The 23,408-nt window shown below is 41.5% G+C and overlaps 1 protein-coding gene, 1 long non-coding RNA gene and 1 pseudogene across 2 annotated transcripts; all 3 read left to right on the top strand.

Moving 5' to 3' along the window:
• LOC121135295 overlaps positions 1 to 10,682 on the top strand; it is a 40,881-nt pseudogene extending 30,199 nt beyond the window's left edge.
• LOC101829225 lies at positions 538 to 3,480 on the top strand. Its single transcript, XR_005872493.1, has 2 exons — positions 538 to 1,285; positions 2,916 to 3,480. It is a non-coding gene; the product is annotated as an uncharacterized LOC101829225 (long non-coding RNA).
• Positions 10,683 to 12,158: 1,476 nt separating the features above from the next.
• On the top strand, positions 12,159 to 23,089 carry LOC121135392 (zinc finger protein 54-like). The gene is made up of 5 exons (XM_040734122.1): positions 12,159 to 12,301; positions 13,226 to 13,311; positions 14,395 to 14,486; positions 19,522 to 19,648; positions 21,194 to 23,089. The coding sequence occupies exons 3-5, from the start codon at positions 14,406 to 14,408 to the stop codon at positions 22,666 to 22,668; spliced, it is 1,683 nt and encodes a 560-aa protein (XP_040590056.1). The 5' UTR covers positions 12,159 to 12,301; positions 13,226 to 13,311; positions 14,395 to 14,405; the 3' UTR covers positions 22,669 to 23,089.
• The last annotated feature ends 319 nt before the right edge of the window (positions 23,090 to 23,408 follow it).

Genomic DNA, 23,408 nt, shown 5'->3' with positions numbered 1-23,408 from the left:
CATATAAATTGTTTCTATTTGATTGGGTCTTCTGCATATGAGCAATAACATGGTGTCTTCTTTCTAAAAGTGTATAACTGCAATTAATACTACACATTATGAGTTCATCCATTTTCCTGCAAAATTTTACCATATTTTTCTCTTCAGCTGAATAACACCCCATTTTACATAATTTCATTATCCATTCATCTGTTGATAAATAATTACTTTGATTCCAGTTGTTTTTTTGTTGGTGATTAAAACAGCACTAAATATAAGGTATAGATATCTCTATAGTGGGATTTTCCCATTTGTTGATTTGCAGTTTTATTCCCTCAGTATTTGATTAATATAATTTTTGTTAAATTCTTGCTATGTGCCTTATCCAAAAGGTCTCTGATACAGATTCTCTTAGCTATACCTTAAACATTTTTGATGTGTTTTAGGAATTCCTTCAATTTTTATTTGTCTTTGCGAGTGAAGTGAAATATTCTTCAAAACTGCTAGAACTGTTATTTGTCTCTGTTGTCTTATGCATATTCTTAGGAAAATTTTGGATTATACCAAATATTGCTACTGCAGATTTTACTATGTATTCATGGTGGCCCAAATATTCTCATAAAATTAATTCCATAGACTACTTATCTTATATGTCAGTGTGAAAGTTGACACATGTAGGGCTGTCACAATACCTGCTACTTCGGAAAAAAAATCAAAACTCTTTGTCTATAAAATCAGTCCTATATTCTGTCTTCCATACCTACTAATTTACTATTTAATGGTGGGACACTGTACCTAGAGTTTAAACATCCCAACTGAGCCTGTTAGAATAGAGTCATATAAGGCCCAAGTACACACAGGATTAATTCAGTGTTAGTGTTTTAGCATGACCTACAGGTACAGTATTTAAGCACATTTCCTCATGAATTTGCCTTCTGAGACATGTACACTGTGGGACAGAAACACAGCATCCATAACATAGAGATAACCATGTCCAGACCTTAAACATATTTTTTGTTTCATGTATACTGCTTTCGAGACTCTTGTGTCAGTGTGTTTACACAGAGTTAGAACGTTCATGATAGAATATGATTGTATTGGAAGTCATGCTGTGTCTCCCTTTAGCCAGGAAAGCACTACCATTTAGATCTTGGTCAACCCATCCTTTTATACTTCAGGGTCTGATGACATTCAGTGATGTGACTGTGAACTTCCCTAAAGAGGAAGCAGCAATGCCTGGACTCTGCTCAGAGGACTTTGTACATTGATGTGATGTTGGAGAATCACAACAACCTGGTCTTTGTGGGTGAGAACATTTTGCTCCTAGAATTCCTAATCCATCTTTTGCTTGTTGGCACTTCCTTGGTTGTAAAATCTGTTGAACTGTCCTGTGAAAACTAATAGTAGACAAGGCAGCATATAGCAGTAGGAAAGGACATTTTCAAGCTATTTAGTTTTCTCTTTCCATTTTCCATTTCAGAGCTGTCATCCACCCTTCATTTTGATTCCAAGGTTCATCTGTAGACTCAGTAATGTATAATATTTCTACTCATATCTTAAAGCCCCCTGTCTTTTATTGCAATAAACATGTTTTTAATTCTGAGAAAAATTCGAGATACACAAACTGAAAATGGTAAATATAGTGAAGAATTTGATAAGAAACATCTTTGGGGGGGATCCTGTTTAAATTCTTCTGCATTGTGTTTTCATGTACTGAGCAGTTTTGTCTTAGACTTCTATATTCCTTCTAAAAATTATAGCATGGGTCATTGTTGTCTCAAAGAACGCATGGATTATTGTATCAAGGCAGGCATGATCACCTGTCTGGAAAGAATGAGATTGCCCTGGAATGTGGAGAGGAGAGAGAACCACAGATAGGGTGGACTAGTGAATGAGCAGGACAACACTGAAGGCTTCAAGTGAAAGAGAAAGCTAGAACTGAGAATGTTTCTGTGATGTTCAATTCCACTTAAAATATTCCTGAGCTTTTAACTGTCTGTTGTAACTGTTAACAATGCATTGTCTTATTACACCTGAATCATGGTGACCTAACACTAGTACAAAATGAAGTTCTATTTGATTATGCTGAAGTAGGATTGGGATAATTTTGCAAAATTTTCAATCTATCATGATTATTCTTGAATTGCCTTCCTTGTATACATACCTTCATATTTTACATTCTTTTTCCCAATGGCAAATACACAGGCACTCTTATAGGAAGTAATCTCAGGAGTCAGTGTACAGAGTGGGCATGAGAGTAATCCTATGAGAAAATTTAAGAGAAACGGCAGTGTGTGGAGCACAGACTGTGGAGGATAGAAATAAGCAATAGCTGCCCATGACAGCCCTGCCTCAATCCAGCTGGAGCCTGTGATGCCTGGCATCAAACTGCCTCTGCATCTATTACTTTCCAAGAAGCTGATGTTTTTTTTTCTAGAGAAAGAAATAAACCTGTGATGTTTTTGAATAAGACTTTATTTGATATTTAAAGTAATTAGGTCTTCTGAATGGTAGTCTTTATTGCCTATCACTCAGTATAAATTCTGTGAACCATTGATTGGATTGAACTCCTCTTCTTCAATTTCTGAGAAGAAATATTTAAAGCTAGATATATGCATGTATTCTAAATATAATCACTCTATGATCTCTATCCTACAGCTAATTCACTGCCACCAATTATTGTTTTCATCTTTTTCCAGTTAGAGATTTTTGATAAGTATGAGATGTCTCTTATAACTCACTGACCTTTGAAGGCTGTCATGCTGTGCTTGTGAGAATCCATACAATTACAGTGAATGACAATGTCCATTACTGTGAGCTCTAAACTCAATAGTACCAGGTTCACTTATGTTAAATGACAACTTACAAAGACTGTCATTTATCACATGTTGATTATTGTAACAAACCATATTAATCTGAAGTATTCTCATTTTCAGAGAACTATTGCAAGTGTGATCTTGTCCATCACCGTGTGAAGACTGAAAAGGAGTCTCGTCAGTGTGATGAGCTTGACAAAGTGCTTCATGACCCCTCCACTTGTGCACTTTATAGAACAAGTGAATCTACAGAAAACTCTAATGACTACACATGCAGGAGTCACATGGATGCCTCTGTTGACTCATCAAACCCAGACAGACATGAAAGCATGCACACTTGGTAGTACTCTAAGTGCTACCAAGAGTACTACCAAGCAGCCACAGTGATTTCCTCCTGATGGGCCTGCTGGACAGTGCTCTTGAACTCAATGTGTTACCCTGACTATCTCAAACTCTTCATCCTCCTGCCTCAGTTTCCTGAGCACTGGGATTATAGGTATACACTTTTTCCAGGTTCTCCATTAATTCCTCCAAGAGGGATAGTCACTGTAATTACTAAAAATCCTTCAGTGCCCCTGAAGGGTACCAGCCATGGTGTGCTCAGAGAGGCCTTGTTCTTCTACATAATATGTAATGCTCTTTGCGACCTGAAGAATCAATCCAAAAAGCTTCACCTTCCCAAATACCCAGCTGCCCTAGTGCTCCTTTGCTGTTTACTCAATAGCCCTTCATCTCTCCAACAGTCATTAAGTGCATCCTTCCTGTGTGTAGCAGGCACTGTACCCGGTTGAGTGTTTAAGTACAGATCATGCGAGCCCCTGTCCTTCCTTCCAGTATAACAGCTGCTCTAGTCTACATGGACGTCAGTGCAGTGCAGTAAGTGTTAAACCTGTCACCAGATGACCTGGCCTGGCCCCAGGGATAGGGAGCCATTGTGAGAATTTGCTGTCTGACTTTAGTTCTGAGATTCAGGGACTGTCCTGATGGGGGAGGACAACAGGAAGGGCATGTTCACAAAAAGGATATTCAGGGAGGGTGTGCGCCCAGGACCAGGAGTGAAAGGCCAGCAGAACATAGAAGCTAGCACAAGCCTGGGACTTGGACCAAAACACCCTGCATAAGTGTCAGCAGGGCCCCTGTGATGGTTCAACAAATAACAGTGCTTACTTCCCAGTCCAATGATTTGAGTTCTATGGTGGGAAAAAAATGATTCTCATACATTGTCCTTTGATTTCCACATGTGAGTCATTACACACACACACACACACACACACACACAAAGTTAATAAATGTAATAAATGACTTGTGCAAAACTACATAAAAGGAGGGCTGAATCTTGGAAGGCTGGCTGTGAGCTAAGTACTCTCTAAGCAAGGGCTGACTACATGAACTCATGCGGCAGAGTCTGAGGTCACTCCTTCTGGGGGCACGTACACATCCCTCCTACTTTCTACCTCCTTCTGCACTTTCACGACTGAGCACTTTCACTGTTGTTACATCTGTTTTACATACTATGATGTTAGCGTCACATGGTCAGTGACGGATGGCCAGCTAGTCTTCAGGGCCTGTGCTTGTCCTCACCATGTCCTATGGAACACCAGTTGCTGAGGGCTCGTGGATTTGTCTGGAGGGATAAAGCAGTGCTGTGGTTCCAGGTGACACACATATTACCTCCCATGGTCTGCAGAGTTGCTTGGAGTAAGCGAAGGGGAGAGACTGTTCTCCGGAAGCCTCCTAAGGAAGTGGAAAGAGCTCACGAGTCATCTCTGCTACCAATAGCTAGATCCCCCAATGCTTTGTTTTTACAGTTATCATCTGTAAGTGGGGATGCCTGGGCCACCAGCCTTCCTCACAAAGCTGTTCAAAGGGTTGGATGTGGCTGAGGATGATGAGTCTTGAGAGGGGCTCATGGAATCTGCCTTTTCTGTAAGTAATATGAAGACCTCTGCTGTGCAGTCCTGAACCCAGGACCTGGGAGGAGGAGCCAATGCCAAGATGATCTTGACCCAGCTGATGCCAGATCACAGCCTCTACTGGATTTGAGAGACAGGAGGCCTTGCCTGATGCCACGTTTCTGAGGAGCCCCGCTATTTCTGAATTCCCAACCTACTCCCATTCAGCCACTGCCCCCACGATGCTATGACTCCCAGATCTGGGGTCCTCCAACTGTTTGAGCCCTTAGAGCATCAATACCACCCATCTCAGTCCAAGAACTCCTGGTTCATTGTAGAAGCAATGCCAGTCTGCTGCACCTTTTGGCTGGCTCCACATAGCTCCTACCTATCAAGACTGGCCCCGTGCTGGACGCTTCCAACTCAGTTTATCATCAAGTCACTCTCGGGCCAAGTGACTTTTCTAAAGGACACCTTCCCTGGCAGGTGAACTGTTCAGCACCTCTGTGCCTGTCACTGAGCAGCTACTTCCCATACCCTATGGCTAACCAGAGTATTCTTCAGAAGATTGTCCTGAAGACAGAGTCATTGCCCATAGACAGCTTCAGCTTCTCCATGCCTCCCTTACAGTCTGTGTCTGATCCCCCTGCTCCCAAAAGTATGTCTGAAGTCTGTTTTTCAGCTAGTGACTCAAAGATTAACTCCTCAAAGAGGGTTTTTCCATGGTAGGTAAACCCATAATCCTTGGTCAAGATAGCTGGAAAAGGAACACCCATTCTGACCTACACCCTGTCTCTACATTTATTTTTGCCTTCCTGCCTTTTCAGTGCTGGAAATCAAGCATAGGTCTTCCACATGCTTGGCAAGCAATCCATCCCTGAGTTACAGCTTCAGCCCTTGACTGTATTGGGTTTTCTTTGACACAGGGTCTGGCTAATCTGGAACTCACTATGTAGATCAGGCTGGCCTATACATTCACACTGGGTAAACATGTGCACATGCACACCCATACCCACATGCAATTAAAAAAGGTAGAACTTTATGGAGATAAAAGGGACTCATGGGACCCTCCCTGAGCCATGATGTTAATTGAGCCAATCCCACACAATTGCTTGTTCTCCGTACTTTTTGAATACTTATGTGTCCCTGGACTTCCCATTACTAACTGTAAGAGGCTTCCTTCATAAAGCTTGACAGGAGTACAAATTGATGGTTGTAAACAGATATTTAGATGTCAGACTACAGCATCCATAGGTTCTGCCCTTGCACATATAATTCCTAAGTCATGATTTTTTTGACCATGTTTACCCAACCATGCATGAATTCTCCTCTTTGAAACAGACCTCAGATGCAATCATGAAACAGACTGCTTATGCCCATAAGCAGTCATGACACTATTGAACCTGTAAATACATCTTGGCTAGTAAGTTGGTAATGTAGGATGCAGAGGCCAGGTGTAAGTAAGAACATTTGCATCTTTTCTCTACCTGACAGGAACTTGCAGTGCTATGAAACCTATCAAACACGGAGACTTCCCTGTTAAGTTCAATATTCTACATTCTCTATCCTACAACCAAAGTGTTTGGTGTCTTCAGCAACACCATGTACTTACGGTGGCCAAGCAAGAGGACAGGCAATGACATTAAATATTATGTTTTCTATTAACTTATAAGATGGTGGTATTTCACAAGGCTTCTTCATGAGTCCATCCTTTAGTTCAACCCACCCACTCTTCCTCCTTTCTTCCTGTACCCACAGTGAAACATCTAGTGCAGGTTATCCAGACAGGGTCTTACTGGAAAACCTAAATTGTCCTTGAACTTGTTATCCTCCTGTCTCTGCTTCCCAGGGGCTGAGATTATCTGAACATGCCACCAAGCCTAGCTCTAGTGCACATTATCCAATGCTCCATTGCATTATAACACCCGTGTTCTATCTCTGTTATAACTTTTACTTGGTTTACAAAATGATAGGTTCCCATGTATCTTCCTCACGGACATCTCATTTGAGATGAGCTTTCAGCAGTCTACTCTATTCTCCTCCATTGCACTATGTATTTGAACAATTCTACCCCTCAGGATTCCCACTCTCTAATCTCATATCACCTATTTTCTGCTATCCACCCACTCTTCTTGCATCTTCCCACTGATATCTGCACACAGTTTTCTGTAAACACACACAAAAAAGTAAAAGGAGCACCAACATATTCAATTACCCTTATTCTTGATGGGCATCTAGGTTGATTCTATGTCTTAGATGCTGTCAATACAGGAGCAATGAACGTCATGGGCAGATGCTCAGTGATAAGAAGGAAAAGTCCTTGGAGTTCATTCCCAGAAATAATTGTTGTGTAACACCTTCCTCTTACACTAACCCCTTAAATGTCAAGGAAACTCCCTGAAAATGTGGGAACAAGAGACCTTTGCTAGAGGCCCACTTCCCCATCAGCCTGGGAGCAGGCAGCTGTAACCAGTGTTTACTAAAAACAATCCAGTGTCTGTAATCACAAAGAAAAACATGTTTACCAGAGCAATAAGTTCCTCATGTTTCCAATGACTAACTGCCTCCTCTTGACCCCCCACGCCCGCCTCTGGTATCAGGGTATATAACCAGCCGGGGTAAGAGTAAAGTGAGCCTTCTTTCACCACCGACTGGTCTCTGTGTCATCAATCCCGACACCCTCCGCAGATTCTCAGTCCCAGGCTGCGCAGGTGTGGCATTAAAACACAGGACATTAAAAGAGAGGTCAAAGAATGGGATGAACCGAGTTGAAGCAGTGCATTGAACAGAGAAGCTCATAAAGTTCAGAAATAAACAACTTCGGCCCGGACATTGGTGGCTCACACCTTTAATCCCAGCACTCAGAAGGCAGAGGAAGGTGGATCTCTGTGAGTTCGAAGCCAGCCTGGTCTACAGAACAAGATCCAGGACACCCTCCAAAGCAATACAGAGAAACCCTGTCTGTAAAAACAAAACAAAAAAAGAAAAAAAAAAAGAAAAAAGAAAAAAGAAAGCAAGAAAGAAATAGACAATTTCATATGTTCAGGAAGTCACAGAAACTGGCAAGGCGCACTAGTGTGCTCCTGCCTTAAGCATATAATCAGTAATAACTGGTAACACTGTCAGACAAGCTGAGCCGCACAGAAGATGCTCACCAGGCAGACAGTGGTCAAGCTGCCTGTAGGAGGTAGGGAGTGACTTGAAAGACACTTTTAAACCACTTTGAGCTTCAGGCAAGCAATGAAGTGATCCCCAGGTTTCCAGCTTCATTAGTTGTCTCACTCCCTCAGTGGTGCAGCTGCCATTGGCTCTTTTGTGCTATGATTAACCCCAAACTCACACTGTGGTTTTAAAATACTTTTATTAACTTATTTTTTTAATTCCAATCCCAGTTTAGTCTCCCTCCCCTCCTCCTGCTCTCCCCACTGCCCCCCACCTCTCATATGCTCCTCAGAGGTTATGTCCTCCCCTAGGATGTCTACTAAGTCTGTCTCATCTTCTCATTGTCACTCACACTCTTGTAAGTCACCCCAATAAAACTCCCTGGGTCACTTAGCTTTAGAGATAACTCAGTGCTTAAGAGCACTGCCTGCTCTTTCAGAAGACTCACTTGGAATTCCAGTCACCCTCCCATGGGCATTCAATCTGTGACCTCTCTCTAGGGTGTCCAGTACCATCTTCTGGCCATAGCAGGCATAAAGAACACACACTTTGCATAGACAAATATGCATAACAAACACCCCAAAAGAGAAAACAAACAAAATCCTCATTTGCTCACCAAATTAGAAGTTTTCAGTTCCCAAATTTGGTTTGTCATTGGATCCTTAGCTGCAGTGAGTAGTTACCTGCCATGGTTCCACAACAATAATGTCAAATATCGATGTTGAAACTGGATCACAGTCATTTTCTTTCATTTATTCTGTTTTTATTAGAACATCTAGACTGATTTCAAAAGTTGTTTCTCTAATTCTCAGTTACACTGCCCTGATCCACGGGACATTCAACATGGGGGCTGGAGGGCATCTAGGAGAAAGATAGGGGATGGGAGATACGGGAAAAGGAGGCCAAGACAAGTATCTGATCAAGGCGACCACTTTATTTGATCCCAAAGGGATTTATATAGGGGAAGGGAGCAGGGGAAGGAATGGGGGTGTGCTGCAGCTGCAGTGAGCCTGGCAGAGCAAAGGTCAGTGGGATGGGTAGGTCCTGTGTCCTCTGGTAACCTAACTGCAGATTCTAACCTTATGTTTCACGTTCTTCCTTCTGTCATTCAAGCCTATGCCCTAGTGACTATGCAGGTAAGCTGCAGGTCTGTTTTCTCGGAACTTGCTTCCTCTCTTGAGAGGTGGTATTTCAGCAATGTGACCAGGAGTCACATTTTCTCTATGAGGACGTGATAATGCCATGGCTGAATTATGGTGATGGTCCCTAACAACACTGCAGTGTATGACCTACTTCCCCCACATTTTTGCCAATATTAGTTATCATTTCTTTACCTGATAAAGGGCATTGTGGTTAGGTATACATGGAGAATTAAAGGAGTCCTAGCATGCATTTGCTGATAGTTATATAACTTATTTTTCTGGTTGGGTTTTAGTTTGGGTTGTTGTTATCCTGTGTTCATATGTTTTATTTTTGTCTTCCTTTTTGTCGTTTTTAATTTTTACATTATTGTATAATTAGAACATTTCTTCTCTTGCTTTCATCCCACAAAATATTCCAATATACCCGCCTTGCAATCCTTCAAATATATGGCCTCATTTTTCACTAACAATTAATACATACATATATGAGTAGGTATATGTATCTGTATTCCTAAACTACTCAGTAATTATTGTGTGTAGTGTTATGTATGTTTTCAAGACTGACTTTTTGGTATTAAATAATCAATTGTTTTTGCTGTTTCTGAGTGGAGATCATGTTCCCGGCTCTCAGCATTCCCTGATTGCCTGCAGTTCTCTGTATGGTGGAGGCCTTGTGGGTTTTTCCCAATCCACTTTGGCATGCCCATTGTATGTATTGCTGTTTTGCTCATATTATGTGTGCATGTTGGTGAGATTTTAGAGATGTAGTTTCTAGCCTTAATAGGTGTGATGACTACTCTTGGTTGTTAACTTGACTTCATCTGGAATAAATTACAATTCAGAAATTGATGGAACTCCTGTAAGAGATAACTTTTGCTTGGTTAAAAGGGGTGAATCCACCTGTAGTCCAGACATTTTGAGGTGGGAAGAAATGCACCTTTGAAAACAATCTGGCTGGAAGTTACACCTTCAATCTTCTACTGGAAGGCTATATAATTACAGGGAAGAATAAAGCATTTGGCTCATTGTTTTCTGATTGGCTCATTCCTTCACTGACATTAAAGCCTATTTCTATGGGATTCCAGCATGTACTGAAGTCCAGCTGAATCATCCAGCATTGTGGATGGGAGCATGTACTGTATTTTTGGATTTTAGGTTCACAGCTAGTCATTGATGTAATAGCTGACCAGGAGCCTGTAAGTCATTCCAATAAATCTCCCATATACAAAGGACTTTATGTATGCATATATACACACACATGCATGCATGCATGCATACATACATACATACGTGTGTGTGTGTATGTGTGTGTGTGTGTGTACACTGGCATATAGAAAGAAGGAATAGCCTTTTGAAGAAACAGTTACAAGATCAATTAGGTGACAGCAACCTGCAGAGCTGTGGCATGGTTCTCCAGAAGGTAGTATATGCCTTGAATCAGAGTATGGTAAGGTTTCTCCCACAGCAAGAATCCAGGTGTCCCAGGATTCCAGGGCAGGAAAATGTGTAGTTCATCTTACTATCACTTCTAGTGATCCACTAGGAAATTTTTGCTTCCTGTTGCCTCAACATTAAGTTCTGCTACTCTGGAAGTCTTAGTTCCAAACAGCAGAGCATACCTGTCAAGAGCTGAAACAAATATTTTATTGAAATGGAAGCTCAGACTCCCCCTGGGCACTTTGTGCTTCTAATGCCCTTAATCCTACAGACTAAGAAAAGAAATAACCATGGAATATTCCTTTACTCTTTGTGAATATTTGTTACTGATTGGGTTAATAATGAAGCTGACTGCCCTAGAAAGGGGAACCCTAAGAGGGACACAAATGGAGGGCCCCAGGCAGGGAAAATAGTTAAGATCTCCTGGGTAAACTGGGAAATGTACAGAAGGGAGGTAATGGTGGATGTGAACACGAGGGAAGGCTGGTTTGGGTGAGGGATGCAGAGGGAGAGCAATGAAAGAGATTCCTTGATAGAGGGAGTTATTATGGGGTTAGGGAATTAGGCTGAGACTTGGTGCTAGACAAAGTCTCAGGAATTCCCAAGGGTTGACTTCAGCTAAGATACCTAGCAACAGTGGAGAGGATATCTGAACTAGTCTTCCCCTTAATCAGATTAGTGACTAGCATAATTGTCATCATAGAACATTCATCCAATACCTGATGGAGCAGATGCAGAAATTCATAGCCAAGTACTGGATTGAGCTCCTGGAGTTAAATTCGAGAGAGGAAGGAACGATCAATAGCATGATGGGGGAAAAAACACAGAGAGAGCTGACCCAAGCTAGTGAGAGCTCAAGAAGTGTTGATTAAGCACTGGCGAACATGCATGGGACCAAACTAGGACCTCTGAATGTGGGTGACAGCTTTATGGATTGATTTGTTGTGGGTCGCTGGCATTGAGATCAGGACTTTGTGATTATTTAGGAGCCACTGATGAGACACAATGAAATTGCCTACAACAACTAAAAACTCCTAGCAGCTTTATGAGGGGTGATTGAGCCACATTACTACAGGGAAACTGGATTGCCTCTACACAATTCAGTAAGAAGGATCATGTCTGTAGTACAGGAGATCGTTTGGAGAGTCTCTTAGTGCTAGTGTATCCTGTGATTAAAATCAACGGGAAACTACAACAGCCTAATCCAGGAAGGATGATGATTGGTGCCCCACAGAGATGGCTCCGTTTTACTTTTGTTTTGTTTTTTTGGAGACAGAGTTTCTCTGAATAGTTTTGGAGCCTGTCCTGGAACTCACTCCATAGACCAGGCTGGCTTTGAACTCACGGAGATCCGCCTCCTCTGCCTCCCCAGTGCTGGGATTAAAGGCGTGCACCACCACCGGCCAGCGGGTGTTTATGTTTTCTTTCAATTTCTTTTCTTAAGTGGTGTCACATCAATTAAGAGAAGACGAGTGGCTGCCATCCTTAAATTTAAGATGCTAAAGGCCTGTTCCACTAGGGACACTGCCACCTATGCTGAATTTAAGATGGGTTTACACTTGTAAGAGAGGAATTCACATCGCTCTTGGCGTGGACTTTGCAAAAGAGCCTGAAATGTGAGGGATCTGAAGAAACTCGGGAACGGAAGTGGAGTGTGGTGGGCAAGGCCGGGAGGAACTGCTCCAAGGAACCAGGCTGAAGTGACCGGAAGTTCTGCCATTATCCGTTGGATGCGGGGATCCACGTGCTTCGGAGCCGGGTGTGGAAGATGAGGCCTGGTGCTGCCAGGCCCTGGACTCCGGAGCCGCAGTATCCACGCCAGGCAAGTTGGGAAAGTCAGCATCAGCATCCCGGTGGCCCTGGAGCCTCCCAGGTCAGAGGAGCCATGGGGCTGGGACCCGGGAGGGAGGGACGGGGTGCGAGCGGTTTCTCTGCTCTTCATCCGGAAGCCGGCCACGAGATTCCGCTGACTTTGCCAATGGACACATGATAAAACAATTATTTTGTTGTTGTGGTGATGGTGTTTGCTGAGTTTGAGAGGTGAACTCAAGTGTTGCTCTTTCTGGCCCAGATTCACCAGGTAGATGATACTGGACTGGAAAACACTAACTTCCACCACCATCTATCTCCCAAGTGCTAGGATTAAAGCTGTCTGCGAACATCAGTATTCAAACTGTTGTGTTTTCTTTTGTGTTCTGTTGAGAGCCAGTGGTGTGACTGTGGGCTTCTCCCAGGAAGATGGGCAATGCCTGGAGCCTCTCATGAGGGCTTTGTACTGGATGTTGCAGAATTGTAACAGAATGGTTTCTGTGGCTAAGAATTGTTTGCTTTTAGTCTCCCTCCCTTGCTTCTTCTCAGTATTTCTTGACAAACTAATTGGCAAGTTTGAAGGCTTTTTGTGAATCTGTCACACATCCCACAGAATAAATGAGATCCTCAAAAGAAAAAGATAATTTTCATGAGATGTTCTCCCTCCTTTCAGTATGTCCCTTTGGGAGGTGTAAGGATCCATCATTATTGACCCATATTAAATTCAGAACATGACTAGTGTACAATCTTCTCTTCCTAATAATTCAGTACCATTTCTGCCCTTGAGTTTTGACTGAGCTATGATTGGAAGTAGGATTCAAGAGATGCTAACTAAAAATGCTTCCCAAATATTATCACTATTGTGACATTGCAGGAGAGTTAGGAAATCATTTGTATAATCCTGTATTTAGATTTCTCTTTATCTACTGAGCACAGTACTGTGTGAGAAATCCAGGTGCTTCCTGAACAATCTCTTTCTCATGTGCAGGGCTCACTGATCACCTAGACCTGCTCACCTGTGCAGCAGAACAAAGGGGCCTGGAAGGAGAGAGGAGACAGAAGCTTAGCAAGCAGGTATGGTGGTGGGATTGGTGACGGAGTGGAAAGGGATCAATTAAATGTGGAAATGGGACATGAAATTTGTTTTGCCACATTGTGTTTCAATGATTCTGTAGTCGGGAGCCAACGGCTACCACAGGCATAGTAAGTGTAGCCGCTTACACCCCAGCCTCAGGGAAAGGCTTCCCCAGTGTATCGGCAGGACAGGGTCTTCCAGCTGGGGATGTTTCCCCAGTGAGCAGTTTTGCCCTGGTAGGAGAAGGGTTCCCCATGAATTTGCTACAGTTCAGCTCTGCTCCCGGTAGAGTGGAGAGCAGGAAGGCTTCCCCAGGCAAAACTGTTTGCTCTGCTCTGCCCAGGGTCATTACTGCTCCCCCACAAAAGAAGTTCTTCACCCAAAGCTCATTGAAGGCGTTTATTGGGAGGGAAGAATCCAGGAGAATGGCTGCCCTCTACCAGATTGGCAGAGGACACCTGGGTAGCAAGAACAGCCACAAACTAACCAGACACAGGGTTTATATAGGGCTTCCAGGGTGGGAATTGGTCAGATTTTAATCTCTGACTCAGGGATTAGCTAGTTTTCTGCACAGGGTTAGGGTCAGATTTGGCTCTGGTTTTAGGGCCAAAGTGTGTTTCTTTCTGTGGTCCTTTTTAGCCTTTTGGCTCTAGTTTTAGGGCCAGGGTGTATTTTGTTCCTCTGACTCTGATTCCAGGGACAAAGTGTGATTCTTTGGCACTGGTTTCAGGGTCAGGATGCATTTTTTTGGTTCTGGTTGCAGGGCCAAACTGTGTTTCTTTGGCTTTGCTCAGGGTGTGTTTTTTTGGCTGGACCCTTTTCCCTACAGTGATACTTTAGCAAAGTCTATTTTGTTGTTGTTGACTGTCAATTTTAAGAGAGTCGTGTTCTTTGTGCTACAAGATGCTTGATGATGATTTTTTTCTCTTCAAGCTTCAAATGTCTTTCTGTGCTCTCCTGTCTTTAGGACCATTGACCAGACACCTGGTCATATTCTTTTTCTTGGGTCTTTTTATGTGGTTTGACATTGTTCTCTAACAGGTTTCAGTATCACTTGTACACTCTAACCCTTTATTTTATAGGGAAGTGAGGCATGTGTTCCCTGTTCCCGAAAGAGAAACTCAAAGAAGAGAAACAGGAAGAGATGGCTAATTCTTCAGTAAATATATCACAGGTCAGTGGTATTTTCCACTCTCTATTTTACTTTCATAGATTAAAAGCTTTTAAATTTTTCCTTCTGATATTTTAAAAGTTATTATTATTATTATTATTCACTATCTGCATTCAGTTCCTGATAATTTAACCTTCCTGTTCACTTTTCTCCAAGTTATGCTGTGTCCACATATACATTGTTTCTGTATACATGTGTGATTGCGTAGATAACGCATATGAGCAAAAACATGGCGTCTTTTTTCTAAAAGTGTGTGACTACACTTAATATTACAAGTTTTTGATCTTACTGCATTTTTTCTCTTTAGCTGAATTGTACCCAGTTTTATGCAATTTTCATAATACATTCATTTGTCTGTTGATAGATAAAGCTTTGATTCTAGTACTTTCCCTTTTGTGATAAAAAAGCAGTAACATGGGGTACAAATATCTCTGTAGTGGGGTGTGTTTTTCTCTGGTTATTTGGCCAGATGTGAAGGAGCTTGGTTATATGTTCTCTCTTGAATTTTTTCAGTAATCTCCAAACCATTCCTGCAATAGCTGTACTAATTTACACCCTCCCCTTCATTATCAGTGAATAAGGCTTCTTTTCTCTCCCTATGGCACCTCACATTTATTGTCAGTTTAGTTGATGACAGCCATTCTGTCTGGGGTGAGTCAGTTATTTTTTTCTTACTTTAAATATCAATCGCAGTTCACTCTCTCTCCCATCCTCTCATACCCCCTAATAACCACCCCTATCCCATGTCCCATCCACCCCTCAGAGAAGGTGAGACCTTCCATGAGGGATCATTAAAATCTGTCAAGTCTTTTGGGGTAGGGTCAAGGCCCTCCCCTGTGTATCTAGGCTAAAAGAGTATCTCTCCATGTGAAATGATCTCCTGAAGTCCATTTTTGCAATGGGAATACACCCTAGTTCCACTGCCAGAGACCCCATAGACTGCCCAGTGCCCTGAACTGACACATGTTCTGGGGGCCTATTTTGGTTCTATGTTGCTTACCCAACTGTCAGACCGGGGTCCATGAGTTCCCTCTTCTCAGGTCAGGTGCTTCTGTGGGTTTTCCTAGCGTGGTCTTTGCCCCTTTGTTCATGACTCTTCCCTCTCTGAAACTGGATTCCAGGAGTTCAGCTCAGTGTTTAGCTGTGGATTTCTGCTTATGCTTCCATCAGCTACTGGATGAAGGCTGTAGGATGGTAATTATAGAAGTCATCATTTTCCTTATAGAGGATTATCATTTAAGTTAGCCTCTCCACTATTGCTTACGGTCCTAGTTGGGGTCATTCTTTTGGATATCTGTATAATTCCCTAGTGCCAGAATTTCTCTTTAAACCAATAGTGGCTCCCTTTATTGATATGTCTCTTTTCTTGCTCTCCTCAATTCCTCTCCCCACTCAGTCTTCCTGATCCTTCATGTTCTCCTCCCCCTCCTCTTCTTCCCTCCTCTTCCTCCCACCTCTCCCTATACTCTCCATTTGTTCAGAGGCTCTTGTTCTTTTGTGCTTCACTGGGGGACCATGTATGTACCTCTTAGGGTCCTCCGTGTTTCCTAGTTTCTCTGGAGGTGTGGATTGTAGGCTGGTTATCTTTTTCAGTATGTCTGGAAACCGTATGAAAGTGAGTACATACCATGTTTGTCTTTCTGTGACTAAGTTACCTCACTTAGCATGGTTTCTTCTAGTTCCATCCATTTGCCTGCAAATTTCAAGATTACATTGTTTTTTTCCTGGCGGTTAGTGCTCAATTGTGTAAATGTATCACATTTTTTGTACCCATTCTTTGGTTGAGGGACGTCTATGTCAATTCCAGGTTCAGCTATTACAAATACTTCTGCTGTGAACTTAGGTGAACAGATGTCCTTGTTGTATGAATGTGCATCTCTTGGCTATATGCCTTTGAGTGGAATTGCTGGATTTTGTGGCAGACTGATTCCCATTATCCTGATATTAGCCACACACGTATGAACACCTGATCTTTGACAAAGAAGCTAAAATTATACAATGGAATAAAGAAAGCATCTTCAACAAATGCTGCTGGCATATCTAGATGCTAACATGCAGAAGATTGCAGATAGATCCATAACAATTGCCATGCACAAAACTTAAGTCCACATGGATCAAAGACCTCAATACAAATCCAGCTACACTGAACCTCTTAGAGGAGAAAGTGAGAGGTACCCTTGAATGAATTGGCACAGGAGACCACTTCTTGAAAATAATGTCCATAGCACAAATACTGAAATTGACAATTTATAAATGGGACTTTCTGAAATTGTGAAGGTTCTGTAAGGCAAAAGTCATAGTCAACAAGACTAAACTGCAACCCACAGAATGGGAAAAGATCTTCACCAACCTCACATATGACAGAAGGCTGATTTCTGAAATATACAAAGAACTCAAGAAGCTAGTCACTAAAACACCAAATAATTCAACTAAAAAGTGGGGTACAGAACTAAACAGAGAATTCTCAATAGAGGAATCTAAAATGTCCAAAATACTCAAATACATTAGCCATTGGGGAGATGCAAATCAAAACAACTCTAAGATACCATCTTACATCTGTCAGGATGACTAAAATCAAAAATACCAGCAACAGTTTATGCTGGAGAGGATGTGGAGAAAGGGGAAAGCTTCTCCATTGCTGGTGGGAGTGCCAACTTGTACAGCCACTGTGGAAATCATTATGGAGGTTTCTCAGGAAAATGGAAACAAGTCTACCTCAAACATGTTATGCAATCACTCATATATGTGTTTTAGATATGGAGCAGAGAATTGCCAGCCTACAATTCCACCACCAGAGTCTGGGAGACAAGGAGGATCTTAAGAGAGATATGCTTGGTACCCCAGAGAAGGATAATGGACCTCCTGAGTGGATTGGGAGCATGGGGGAGGGGAAAAGGAGCAGGGAGAAAAAGAGAGGGACAAGAGGAGGGGAGAGGAGGACATGCTAGAGCAGGAAGGTTGAGTCAGGGGATGAATAGAGAGCAGGATGAGAGATACCATAATAGAGGGTGTCCTTATAGGTTTGAGGAGAGATCTAGCACTAGTGAGATTTCCAGAAATCTACAAGGATGACACCAACTGACAATCTAAGCAATAGTGGAGAGGCAACCTTAACAGCCCTTCCCTGATAATGAGACTGACGACTGCCTTATATGCCATCCTAGAGCTTTTATCCAGTGGCTCTTGGAAGCAGAAGCAGATACCCACAGGTAAATACTGAGCTTAACTTCTGGAACCCAGTTGCAGAGAGGGAGGTATGATGAGAAAAGTGGTCAAGAGTGGGCAGTGAAACCCATGGAAACACCTGGCATCTGCAAAGGGAATTCATGGACCCCAGACTGATGGGTGACAGGCCATCATGGGACTTACCCAGACCCCCTAAATCTGGGTGTCAGTTTGGAGGCCTTGGCGATTTAAGGGGCCTGGGGTAGTAGATCAGTATTTATCTGTGCAATACTAATGGACTTTGGGAACCCATTGCATATGGAGGGATGCCGTGTCATCCTGGAAACCTGGGGGAGGGCCTAGGCTCTGCCCTGGATTACATGATAGACTTTGGAGATACCCCGTGGTGGACCTCACCCTTCCTGGGGAGTGTAGTGGGCATTGGGTGGGGTGTTGGGAGGATTGGTGGGTGGCAGTGGAGGACCAGAGGAAGAGGGAGCTGTGATTTACATGTGAAGCAAGCTTGTTTCTAATTTTAATAAAAAAATAGAGGCCCTTGGTAATATACATTGAAGAAAGAAACAAAAAAATGCCCCTGGTGTCTACTACTGGAGGATGCAGGGGCAGAGAGGAATGATGGCCTATGATGCTGGCTGCTTGTATTGTCTCCTGGTCCCTTTGGGGCATTCAGTGGCAGGAAGGCCTGAGTCAATATTTATAAATAGTTTTAATTTGTATTCAATGTGTATTTTTGTAATCCTGAGCACTCGTTCAATGTTTATTGGCCAATAGATTTTCTGTCTTTGAAAAGTGTCTGTTTAGTCCATTTGTTGATTTGCAATTTTATTTGCTTGGCATTAAATTAATTTAATTTTTGATAAATTCCTGCTCTTAGCATTATTCAAAGTTTCACTCATGTGGATTTGCTTACCTATACCTGAAACATTTTTTGATGTATTTCTTTTGATTCCTTCAATTTTTATTACTGTTTGTGAATGAAGTGAAATACTCAGAAAAACTTCTGAAATTGTCATTTATCTCTGTTGGCTTATGCTTTTCTCAGGTAATTTTTGAATTTAATCAAATATTGATGATGCAGTCTTTTTTCTATTCATACTGGCCCAAATATTGTCATGAAATTAACTTCATAGGCTACTTACCTCATATGTCAATGTTAAAATTGACAGTATAGCCGGGCGTTGGTGGCGCATGCCTTTAATCCCAGCACTCGGGAGGCAGAGGCAGGCGGATCTCTGTGAGTTCGAGGCCAGGCTAGACTGACAGCCTCCAAAACAGAGAAACCCTGTCTCGTAAAAAAACAAAAACAAAAACAAAAAAAGATTATATGACAGTATGCAGTGCTGTTACAATCCTTGTTACTGTGGAAAAAAACCAAAACTCTTCTCTATGAAATCGGTCATATTTGGCCTTCTGTACCTTCTTCTTTCCTAATTAATGGTGTACCATTGGACCTAGAGTTTAAACACCCCAACTGAGACTCTTAGAATAGAGTAATGTACGGCACAAATACAGACAGGATTGATATGTGTCAGTGTTTTAGCATGACCTACAGATATAGCATTTAAAGCTGAGACATGGACAATGTGATCCTATGTCACATAAACACCACATCTGTAAAAGATAGATAACGATTTCTAGACCTTAAATTTACTTCTTGCTTCATGCATTCTGATTATAAGTCTGTTGTTCCATCCTGTTTTTACAGAGCTATATCATTCATGATAACATGTGACTGTATTGAGAAATCCCATTTTTGAGTAATTATCTGAGCTCCTCCTCTAACTTCTGTCTCCTTATATCCAGGAAAGCATATCCAAGTAGCTCTTGGTCAAACCTTACTTTTGTATTTCAGGGTCTGCTGACATTCAGGGATGTAACAGTAGACTTCTCCCAGGAGGAGTGGGAATGCATGGACTCGGCTCAGAGAGCTTTGTACATTGGTGTCATGTTGGAGAATTACAGCAACCTGGTCTATCTGGGTGAGAACATTTTGCTTGTTGAATTCCCAGCCCATCTTTTGTGTGTTTTAACTTCATAGGTTGTAAAATCTCTTAAGCTTCTTAAAAAAAAAAACAGGAGACAAGGCAAATTTAGTAGTTTAGAAGAAATTTTCATGCTATGTTGGTTTCTCTTTCCAATTTGCATTCCACATTTTATTTCAGTTCCAAGACTCATCCATAGACTCAGTAGCATATATTATTTCCACTCATATCATAATTCTCCATGTCAATTATTGTAGTAGACATGTTTTTGATTATGAGAATTATTCAAGATAAAGAAGGAAAAATACTAAATATACTGAGGAATTTGACGAGAAATGTCAATCCAGAAAACTTGTTTAAATTCCTCTGCTTTATGTTTTCATATACTGACCCCTGTACTGTGTTAGACTTCTGTATTATTTCTAAAAGCTCTAGCATTGGTAACTTTTGGACTGCTTGAAAGAACTGGTGGATTATTGTATGCAAGGTAACCGTGATAAACTGTCTGGAAAGAATGAGGTTGCCCTGGAAGAGGAGAGAAGGGAGTAGCCACAACTAGAATGGGCTAGTGAATAAGCAAGAGAACAGTGAAGGCTTCAAGTGAAAGAGGAAGCAAGAGCTGAGAATGGTATTTTTTTTTTTTGGTATTCAATTCAACTTGTTATGGTTTCTGGTCACTTAACTTAGTATAGTGTCCTGTTCCCAGGATGCACATTCTTACTGTTCTAATTACCGTTAGAAGGCCTTCTATCTTATTACACTATATTGTAGTGACTTAATACTCCTAAAATACAGTTTTGTTTGACTGTGCTGAAATTGGACTGGAATAATTTTTCAAACTTTTAAATCTAACTTGGATCTTTGAAGTAATGTTATTCTGTAATTGCCTTCCTTGTATGTATATCTTCATATTACATCCTTCAGTTTATTCCCAGTGATGAATACACAGACATCCTCTGAGAAATAATCTCAGGAGTCAGAGTGGATCTGAGGATAACCCTGTGAGGAAAGTTAAGAAACACAGTGGTGTGTGGAACTCTCATCTAACTGACAGAAATAAGCAATGGCTGCTCGTGACAGCCCTGCCTCAAACGAGCTAAAGCCGGTGATATCTGACAGATGTTGTCTTTGTATCCGTTACTAAGTATAAATACTATAAACCTGGGATTGGATTACACTCCTCTTTATTAATATCTGAAAGAAATATTTAAAGATAAAGACATGTACTCTAAACTTAATCCCTCAGTGAGCTCTATTCTACAGCTAAGTCATGTACATCAATTATTTTGTTCATCGTTTTCCAGTTAGAAATTTTTGACAAAGATGAGATATCTGTTATAAATCGCTGATGTTTGAAGGCTGTCATGCTGTGTTTGTGAGAATCCATCCAATTACAGTGAATGAAAACTGTCCATTTCTGGAAACTCGAATTTCAATAGTTCTAGGTTCACTTATGTTAAATGCCAACTTAGGGAGATAGTCATATATCACATGTTTATTATTAGAACAAGCCCTATTAATCTGAACTGTGCTTATTTTCAGAGAACTATTACATACATGATCGTGTCCATCACCATGTGAAGACTGAAAATGAGTCTTGTCAGTGTGATGAGCTTGACAAAGTGCTTCATGACCCCTCCACATGTGCACTTCATATAACAAGTGAATCTACAGAAAACTCTAATAACTACACATGCAGTAGTCACAGGGATGCCTCTGTTGACTCATCAAACCCAGACAGACATGAAAGCATGCACACTGGAGAAGAACCTTGCCAATCTAAAGACTGTGAGAAATCTGTAAATTTGTGTTCTTGTATTACTCAAGATCAGAGAGTCTACACTGCAGAGAAAGAGCACAGGCAGGGAGAACATGATGACTCTTTGAGCTCTGCATACAGGCTTTTACAACAACCAATCTGCATTGAAGAAAATCCACACCAGTGTGGGAAATGCAAGAAATGCTTCAGGACTGCATCCTACCTCAATGATCATGAGAGAATTCATACTGGAATTACACCCTGCCAGTGCAGCATTAATAAAAAATCTTTTGCCCAGCATGCTAGTTGTAAAACACACCAAAGCCTTCATACTGTGGAGAAACCACATACATGCATGGAATGTGAGAAATCGTCTTCTTGGAACTCACAATTTAGAATGCATCAGCGGATTCACACTGAGGAGAAACCTTCCAAATCTATCAAATGTGACAAGTTCTTTACCCAGGACTCACATCTTAGTAGACATCAGAGAGTTCACAGTGGAGAGAGACCTTACAAATGCATGGTATGTGACAAGGCCTATACCCAGCATACAGGTCTTAGAAGACATCAGAGAGTTCATACTGGAGAGAGGCCTTTCAAATGTATGGAATGTGACAAATCCTTTATCTGGATTTCAGATCTTAGAAAACATCAGAGAGTTCATACTGGGAAAAAACCATACAAATGTGGGCAATGTGACAAGTCCTTTACCTGGGACACACAATTTAGAAGACATCAGAGAGTTCATAGTGGAGAGAGACCTTTCAAATGTATGGAGTGTGACAAGTCCTTTACCTGGGTTTCAGATCTTAGAAAACATCAGAGAGTTCATGCTGAACAGAGACCTTACAAATGTATGGAATGTGACAAGTCGTTTACCTGGGTTTCAGGTCTTAGAAAACATCAGAGAGTTCATACTGGGGAAAAAGCTTACAAATGTATGCAATGTGACAAGTCCTTTACCTGGGATGGACAACTTAAAAGACATCAGAGAGTTCATACTGGAGGGACACCTTTCAAATGTATGGAATGTGACAAGTCCTTTACCTGGGTTTCAGATCTTAGAAAACATCAGAGAGTTCATACTGAACAGAGACCTTACAAATGTATGGAATGTGACAAGTCCTTCATCTGGGTTTCAGATCTTAGAAAACATCAGAGAGTTCATACTGGACAGAGACCTTACAAATGTATGGAATGTGACAAGTCCTTTATCTGGAATACCCAACTTAGAAGACATCAGAGATCACACTGAGAAGAATCATGTATTAAATGTGCCATGTCCTTTACCAAGATGTCACATTTTATAAGACATCAGAGGGTCCACACTAGTGAGAGACCTTGGATTTTTAAGGATTGTGACAAATCTTTTCCTAGATGAAAACATCTTAGAACATATCAGAATATTCATACTGGAAAGAACCTTACAAATGCCAAGACTGACTGTCATATCCTTTATCCATATTATAAGTCTTAACAGATGGAAAGAAAAATACCATTGTAAATAATGTGACATACCTTTTTCTTGTTTTCTCTTCTCACAAATAACAACAGTATATATAAGAAACTTGTGAAAACCTTTAATGAGTATTATATCTCAGAAACATATAGTGTTTGTGCCAAATTAAAATTCTCCCAATGTTACTGCAGTAAAAGCTTCTCATTTCTTTTCTCTACATGTGTGTTTTCCCTGCTTGTTTTACTGTGCATTCCATGAAGTCCTGGCACAGGTGAATGTCTGAATCCCCAAACCTGGAGCTCCAGACAATAGTGAGTTGCAGTGTGTGTGCTCGGAATTGAACCTGTGGCCTCTGAAAGAGCAGCCAGCATTCTTAACCACTAAGTGATATCTCCATCCCCTAGGAAAAACTGTCAGAAGACATTGATCTTTTGTTCAACATCCAAAGACGAATTAACAGTGCCAGGCATGACAGTGCAAGCCTTTAATCCCTCACTCAGGAGACGGGGCTATGGGGTTGTCTGAGTTTGAGGACT

The sequence above is a fragment of the Mesocricetus auratus genome, unplaced genomic scaffold (genome assembly GCF_017639785.1).
Source record: "Mesocricetus auratus isolate SY011 unplaced genomic scaffold, BCM_Maur_2.0 Super-Scaffold_100037, whole genome shotgun sequence".
NCBI classification, from domain to species: domain Eukaryota; kingdom Metazoa; phylum Chordata; class Mammalia; order Rodentia; family Cricetidae; genus Mesocricetus; species Mesocricetus auratus.
This window is presented reverse-complemented; position numbering and strand designations above follow the sequence as displayed.